Genomic DNA, 8,266 nt, shown 5'->3' with positions numbered 1-8,266 from the left:
GCAGTCAGACTTTTATAAGCAACTGACTTTAAACCTATCAACAACTGGCTTAGTATAGACAGATGAGAGCTGCTTTGTGTTGCATCTGTTTGGCTGCAGGAGAGTCCTTGGCTGTACCTTTCTAGTACTTTCTTTACTGCTGATCAGAAGTGGTGAGCACCCATCATTGTGTAATTAAATCGTGGATGATGATCTGTCTGGTTCCAGAAGGAAGCGTCCCCTTGTTCTTCACTGTGAAGTCACACTGCCGTAGTGCGAGAGGTGGAAGCGTTCCATCTCTCCTGCTTTTTCAATGGCAGCAATCTGGCCCCGGGGAAGGTTGAGCCTCACCTCATAGCTCAAAGCAGGAGGGAGACTCCAAAGAAGGGATGCAACTGTGTGACAGGCAGACAGGTGACCTCGGTGGAAAGCTCCCCAAGGAAGAGCCCCACACAGACCAGAGTGACGCCTGGAGCCACAAAGAGCCTTTTGGAACCATTGTGCATTGTGCTTTCTCCTGGGACGTTTGTTCTGTTCGTGGTCTCTGTGGTTCACAGAAAGCAAGCCTGTCATGGTTTTGATGAAGGCACATTTTTTTTTTTTTTTACCCCTGTAGAAAGACAGTTTATTTTTCTATCAAGGAAGCTAGTCAATGCAATTTTGAGTTTGTCAAATGGAGGCAAGCTGTAACAAGGGAGTTTCTGCAGCACATTCCTACCATCATTTGTGGAAAGATCGTGGCATAAAGTCTTGGGACTTCGGAGGGAAAAGATTGATGTACTTTGGGTTGACATGTGGACATCATGGGATTTTATTTCTATAATACATCATTTTCCCTTTCATTTCACCTCCTTTTGTACACTTTGTGGAGATTGGATTGGATTGGAAAGTCTCACTACTGTCCAAGGGATACTGAGAAACTTAAATCGTTGGAAAGCTCTTTTCTGGTCCAGCTGATATAGATGCAGGTTTTCCAGAAATGCCAATAAGATTGTATTTCTTGCTAACATTGGCATGTACAAGTTTAAGCCCTGCAGTGTGCATACAATTAGGATTTCAGACGTGACGGATTCCTGTACTAAGTGGACCAGCCCTAGAATGCAGGCAAACATACTTCCACTGAGTATGAATCTCTTCAGCGTTGCATGTAGATAGCTTTTATTTCTGTGCATTTAAAAAAATTAGGAAATACCTACAAAGTAAAAATGAGAAGAAAGAGAAATTATTTTTTGAGAACATTTTGATATATATCTCATCAGGTAATTGTTTCACCATTTCTTACCCTGATTACAATCAGTCATCTAGTTCAAAGAGAGGGAGAGATTTGTTATTGATACTTACAGACTTTAAAAATGTCATCCTTGCTGGGCATGGTGGTGCACACCTTTAATCCCAGCACTCGGGAGGCAGAGGTGGGAGGATCACAGTTAGTTTGAGGGCCACCTTGAGACTACATAGTTAATTCCAGGTCAGCCTGGACCAAAGTGAAACCCTACCTCAAAAAAAAAAAAAAAAAAAAAAGTCATCCTTGGGGCTGGAAAGATGACTTAGTGGTTAAGGCATATGTCTGCAAAGCCTAAGGACCCAGGTTCAATTCTCCAGGTCCCACATAAGCCAGATGCACATGGTGGCACATGCATCTGGAATTCGTTAGCAGTGGCAAGAGGCCCTGGCGTGCCCATTCTCTCTCTCTCTCTGTCTTTAATAAATAAGTAAAAAAGTATCGGGCTGGAGAGATGGCTTAGTGGTTAAGCGCTTGCCTGTGAAGCCTAAGGACCCCAGTTTGAGGCTCGATTCCCCAGGACTCACGTTAGCCAGATGCACAAGGGGGCGCACGTGTCTGGAGTTCATTTGCAGTGGCTGGAGGCCCTGGTGCGCCCATTCTCTCTCTTTCTCTCTCTGTCTGTCGCTCTCACATAAAGAAAAATGAACAAAAAAAATTAAAAAATGTCTTCCTTTACATATTATCTAAGTTGAGGCAACCAAAATTATATTTATCACAGAAAATACTCAACTCTCAAGACACAATTTTGAACAAAATTGGAGTTGTTTTTCAAAGAATTTCTTGACTAGGCCAATGAAGGCTTACTACAATGCACTTGAGTTTTCTTTCTTCTCTCTGGAACATCAACACCAGTGTGTTACTGGCAGCTATCGTATTCAAAAATAAATAGATTTTCACTATCAAAAAGAAGTAAATAAATAAATAAAAGCTTGGTATGGGACTGGAGACATTGATGAGCAGTTAAAGGAACTTGTTTGCAAAGTCTTACAGCCTGAGTTTATTTCCCTAGTACACACGTAAAGCCAGATGCACAAAGTGGCACATGTGTCTAAGTTCAATTGCAGTGGCAGGAGGCCCTGGTGTGACCCCCCCCCCACCTCGTTCTGTCTCTCTCTCTCTCTTTCTGCCTCTCTGTCCTCTCTCCAATAAATAAATAAATATAATATAATATTTTAAAATATTTATTTCATAGAGAGAGAGAGAGAGAGAAAATGGGTCCACCAGGGCCTCTAGCCATTGCAAATGAACTCCAGACACACGCACCACTTGTGCATCTGACTTTATGTGGGTACTGGGAAATTGAACCTGAGTCCTTTGGCTTTGCAGGCAAGCACCTTAATCATTGAGCCATCTCTCCAGACCAAATAATTTTTTTTTTTTAAAAAGCTGGGTGTGGTGGAGCATGCCTATAATCCCAAACAAATAAACAAACAAACAAAAAAGAGAGTGAGAGAGACAGGGATGGAGAGAAAGCTAGTGGTTAAAGGTGCTTGCTTGCAAAACTTGCTGGCCCAGGTTCAATTCCCCAGCAATAGGTATTCATTTGCAGTGGAACGCACACTGTCTCTCACACACATGTACAAATAAAAAAAAAAAAAACTACTTTTTTTTTGAGGTAGTGTTTTGCTGTAGTCCAGGCTGACCTGGAATTTACTATGTAACCTCAGGGTGGCCTTGAACTCACATTAATCCTCCTACTTCTGCCTTCTGAGTGCTGGGATTAAAGACCACCATGCCTGACTAAGAAATACTTTTTAGGGACTGGAGAGATGGCTTAGCAGTTAAGGCACTTGCCTGCAAAGCCAAAGGTCCGGGGTTCGAATCCCCAGGACCCACGTATGCCAGATGCACAAGGGGGCGCATGTGTCTAGAGTTTGTTTTCAGTGGCTGGAGGTCCTAGTGTGCCCATTCTCTCTCTCCCTTTCTCTGCATCTTTCTCTCTCTCAAATGAATAAATAAAAATAAAAAAGAAAGAAATACTTTTTAGAAGAGTCACAACTTAACACTTAGATGGCTTGCTCTAAAGCTCATCAAGCTCCACTCTCCTGGTCCGCAGGGTGCTTGTGCATCCCGGGTCCCTTCAGGAATGCGCTCTTGCCCCTGGGCTCTCCCTGCTTGGGAACCTCTCCTTGATGATACTTTCCCCCACTGCGACCAGAGGCCACCCTGCCCGGTTCCTCAGCCGCCCACCACATTTTCTCCGCGGGGTGTCCCTGCTTCCCCAGGTGCAGGCTGAAGGGGAGCAGTGGGTGGAGCCAGCGTCGGGCAAGATGTGCAGGGCTGTCAGGCGTTCTCATCCACAAACAACCGAAGGCACCTTCCCCGAGCCTCTGCAGACCTTGGGTTTACCTGGGGGTCAGTGGGTCTCAGAGGGTGGAGGGGTGTTTGCCAGGACCTCAGCATTGTTGGGGAAACTTCTTGTCTCTAGCTCCAGAAACTCAATATGGCAGCCATCGAGGCCACCAGGAAGTCCCCCCTGGCCACCGTCGGACAAGATGCACTGAAGAAATCTGATGGGTGATTCCTGTTTTGGTCATGGGAGCAGTAGGGTAATTAGCAATGGTCTTCTTCTCTATCACTATTTGGGCCACAGTTCACCCCAAACTAGGTCAAGGGAGCACTCTAGTTGCAGGGGAGCAGGGGAAAGAGCCGGCATGGTCAGCTGCTTCCAACCCACCAAGTGTCAACAGATGACAACCTACCATGGTGCTGGAAAGAAGTGACTGGAGTACTGAATAACATCTCGACCACACCCTCCAAGGCTCAGGTCTAATGCAGAAGAGGTGGTGGAAAGAATGTAAGCCAAAGGAAGGGTAGCACTCCTTACAAGGTGCTCCCTCCAGACACAAAATGGCCTTGATATCCATGACCTCACAGTGCCTGACACTACCTACACAAGACCATCCTAAGAGCAGGAAAAGATGATGACATCAAAATAAAGGAGAGACTGATTGAGAGGGGAAGGAGATATGATGGAGAGTGGAGTTTCAAAGGGGAAAGTGGGGGAAGGGAAGGTATTACCATGGGATATTTTTAATAATCATGGAAGATGTTAATAAGAATTGAGAAAAAAGAAAGAGATGACAACCTTCGCTACAACCACAGGCTGCCGTGTCCCTGAAGCCGTCCCTTAACCAAATACTCAAATCAGCCCGCAGTGCCCCGAACCCTCCCGCCAACAAGCCAGGAGAACACAGCATCTCCCGCCGCATAGGGGCTGGCTGCCTGGCGGGGTTCAGACCCTGGTCCCACACTTCAGCCTGTCAGAGCTCACACTTAGAATAGAGGTGACAGAGGACATGACTCCTGGAAGATAGTCCTAGGGAGGAGCCTCCTCCGGGTTCCGGGTTCCGCGCGTAAACAGTAGGTAAGTCAATCCTGCACAGTCACCTCGGAGATCCCAGCCCTGCCTCGCCACCTAGTGGCCTGAGATGGAAGTGTCTCTGGATATTTGACTCATTGTCCACCTGTTGGGAGACTTGGCCCAGGTGAGACCTGAGAGCTGGGCTTAGAAGACAAAGGAAGGCGGGCCTGGCGGCGCATGTCTTTAGTCCCAGCACTCGGGAGGAAGAGGGAGGAGGATCACCATGAGTTCCAGGCCACCCTGGGAGACCCTAACCGTGAAGCCCTCCAACCCCCCCCCCCAAAAAAAAATGAAAGATCAACAGAAAACATTTTCTAAGAAATAGGAGCATCACCGTTGCATTCATGAACTCACAGCAGCGTGGTTATCTGCACAAGACCTGCGCCGGGTCGGGCCGGTGGGTATTCTGTTATGGATGCTGGAGGGGCTCATGAGGTCTCCCGAGGAGCTAACAGCAGGTCATGGCTTCTGGGGAAGGGAGAGACATTTTCTGCAGCAATGAAGCCACTGATAAGTTGCCCATCCTGTGGTAAATAACCTCTTACCCATGTTCATGCAAACAACCCTAATTAAACTTAGTAGGTCACACACACACACACACACAAAAAGATGGGGACTGGAGCATGAGGTAGGAGAGAGATGGGCACTACGCAATGGCTCGCTCACAAAGAGAACACGCTGAGCCACGCTCTGTGGGTGACAAGCACTGGCCCTCCCCGGAACTCATTTATGCTGACCTCTCTGCCCACACGTCCCACTCACCTGCCTCCTTGGCTGCTGCTACTGGTGTGCTCACTGTGCTTTTCAGTGACCACAACTCCTTTTTACAGCATCCCTGGATCGTCTGAAGTAAAGAAAGCCCCTGGGGAGTCATGATGCTGAGAAAAAAGGACATGCAAACCAGCACTGAAGACGCGGAGGGACGAGACAGACACATGCCACATGACTCACCCTTCTCCGCAGTTCAAGGGAGTCTCTCCAGGGTCATACCAGTGCAGCACCACCCTTCGGGATGTCCAGGACAGAGCATGAGGAAGCTTTTTTCTTAGAATCCTCATTCTTTTAAAAAAGTTTATTTATTTATTTATTTGAGATAGGGAATGGGGGTGCCAGGGACTCCAGCCACTGCAAACAAACTCCAGACACATGTGCCACCTTGTGCATCTGGCTTGCATGGGTTCTGGGGAATTGAACCTGGGTTCTTAGGTTTTGCAAGCGAGTGCCTTAACTGCTGAGCCATCTCTCGGCCCCACAAAGGAAACTTTTAAGCAGGAGTGCAAGGTTGCTTCCTGCTCTGGGTGCTGGCTCCCCCCCCCCAGTGGCAGCTTGTGAGCCAGGCAGCTCACACACCCCGTGCTCCACTGCACGTCCTTTGTGGTAGTTACTGTCTCATTGCTGGGACAAGACGCTGGGCCAGAAGCAGCTTATGGAAGGAAGGGGCTGATTTCTGCTCACAGTTTGGAAGGGAAGTTTCATCGTGACAGGAAAAGCATGGCAAGAGCACAAAGCTGCCTCACATGATCAGCAAGAAGGAAGGAGTCAGCCAGACGTGGTGGCGCCCGCCTCTAATCCCAGCTCTGAGGAGGCCGAGGTAGGAGGATTGCTGTGAGTTCGAGGCCAGCCTGAGAGAACATGGTGAATTCCAGTTTGGGCTAGAGTGAGTCCCTACCTCAAAAACACACACACAGGCTGGAGAGATGGCTTAGTGATTAAGGTGCTTGCCTGCAAAGCCAAAGGACCCAGGTTCAACCCCGAGTACTTAGATGTACAAGGTGACACATGCTTCTGGAGTTCATTTGCAGTGGAGTGCCCATTCTCTCTCTCTCTCTCTCTCTCTCTGTCTCTCAAATTAATAACTAAATATAAAATAATTATTAAAATATTTAAAAAAAAAAGAATGAGCCAGGCATGGTGGTACATGCCTTAAATCCCATCACTCCGAAAGCCCAGGTAGAAGGATCACTGAGTTTGAGCCAGGAGGCAGGCGGCCTCCTGTGGCCATTCCCCATCTCCTTAGGCCAAACCTTCAATGCAGACTCTAGGAGATATGGGGCAAGGCTACAACCACAAGAGGAAGTAATCAGGTAATCCAAAATGTGGGACAAGTGGCCCAGTTCCCTAAATGAGCCAATGACATTAAACCAAGGAGAACACACATCTAAGAGTTTATTAACACACACAGTGAGTGAATATTGTTTAAGTCTCAATGGAAATAAATCAATTATAGAAAGACAGTTTTGGACAGAACAAATTTTTGTTTGCTTGTTTTTTTTTTTTTAATTTTATTTGTTTATTTGAGAGTGACAGACACAGAGAGAAAGACAGATAAGAGGGAGAGAGAGAGAATGGGCGCGCCAGGGCTTCCAGCCTCTGGAAACGAACTCCAGACGCGTGCGCCCCCTTGTGCATCTGGCTAACGTGGGACCTGGGGAACCGAGCCTCGAACCGGGGTCCTTAGGCTTCACAGGCAAGCGCTTAACCGCTAAGACATCTCTCCAGCCCTGTTTGCTTGTTTTTTGAGGTAGGATTTCACTCTAACTCAGAGTGACCTGAAATTCACTATGTAGTCTCAGGGTGGCGTCGAACTCTCAGTGATCTTCCCACCTCTGCCTCTTGAACACTAGGATTGACGGCAAGTGCCACCACACCTGTCTGGGACAGAGCAATTTGAATGCGACATTGGGTATTTGATACTAACTTTCAGTTTACTCTACAAACCAATTATATTTTTTTCTTTTCTATTTTTAAAAATATATTTTATTTATTTGAGAGAGAGAAAGAGGTAGAGAGAGAGAATGGGTGCACCAGGGCCTCCAGCCACTGCAAACGAACTCCAGATGCATGCGCCTCCTTGTGCATCTGGCTCACATGGGTCCTGGGGAATCGAACCGGGGTCCTTTGGCTTTGCAGGCGAGCGCCTTAACTGCTAAGCCATCTTCTCCAGCCCTGTTTTGTTTGTTTGTTTGTTTGTTTTTTTTTTTTGGTGTTTCAAGGTAGGGTCTTACTCTAGCCCAGGCTGACCTGGAAATAAAAGAAAACGACTTTCTTGCTTAAAGTGTACCTATTCAGGGGTTGGAGAGATGGCTTGGTGGTCAAGGCACCTGCCTGTGAAGTCTAAGGACCCAGGTTCAATTCCCCAGGACCCACGTAAGCCAGTTGCACAAAGTGGTGCATGCATCTGGAGTTCGTTTACAGTGGCTGGAGGCCACCATCCTTAGTCTCTCACACCTCTGCTGCCTCTGGGGAAATGGAGGGACCAGAGAAATGCCCAGTGCTGACTTGGCCATTTTTGCTAGGAGCTGTCCCCTTGGAGAGTACAGACAGCTCCCTTTCAGGAGTACTAAGATGATGGCGAGTTCCTAGGCAGCCTGGCGGCTGGGAACTAGCATTTCATGTGGCTGAGACCCACCTTGAGACTGACCAAGCTCCTCTTCCTCCAGATCTTGGGGATGGGCTGGGGATCAAGTGGTCGAGTCCAGACCATTTCCCTTTCAGATCCTCCCTAAGAGGCCCCTCTGATGTTTGGCTGCTTAAGGTTTCTGGGTGTGATGGAGCCTCTAGAAAGACCAGAGAACCCTGGATCCAGCCCTACATCCCAAGCAAACTAGCAGTTCTCCTAGAACTAACTTGCCCTCACC

At 47.6% G+C, this 8,266-nt stretch overlaps 1 protein-coding gene across 1 annotated transcript in view; it reads right to left on the bottom strand.

The window, feature by feature from the left end:
• Positions 1–228: 228 nt before the first annotated feature.
• The window catches only part of LOC101600088 (uncharacterized protein CCDC197-like), a 32,952-nt gene continuing 24,914 nt past the window's right edge, over positions 229–8,266 (bottom strand). The window contains exon 6 of the mRNA XM_045155596.1: positions 229–303. Within this exon, the coding sequence (XP_045011531.1) occupies positions 229–303 (75 nt within the window). The remainder of the gene's footprint in view (positions 304–8,266) is intronic.

The sequence above is a fragment of the Jaculus jaculus genome, chromosome 7 (assembly GCF_020740685.1).
Source record: "Jaculus jaculus isolate mJacJac1 chromosome 7, mJacJac1.mat.Y.cur, whole genome shotgun sequence".
NCBI classification, from domain to species: Eukaryota; Metazoa; Chordata; class Mammalia; order Rodentia; family Dipodidae; genus Jaculus; species Jaculus jaculus.
The sequence above is the reverse complement of the archived record's forward strand: the minus strand, read 5'-3'. Positions and strand labels throughout refer to the sequence as shown.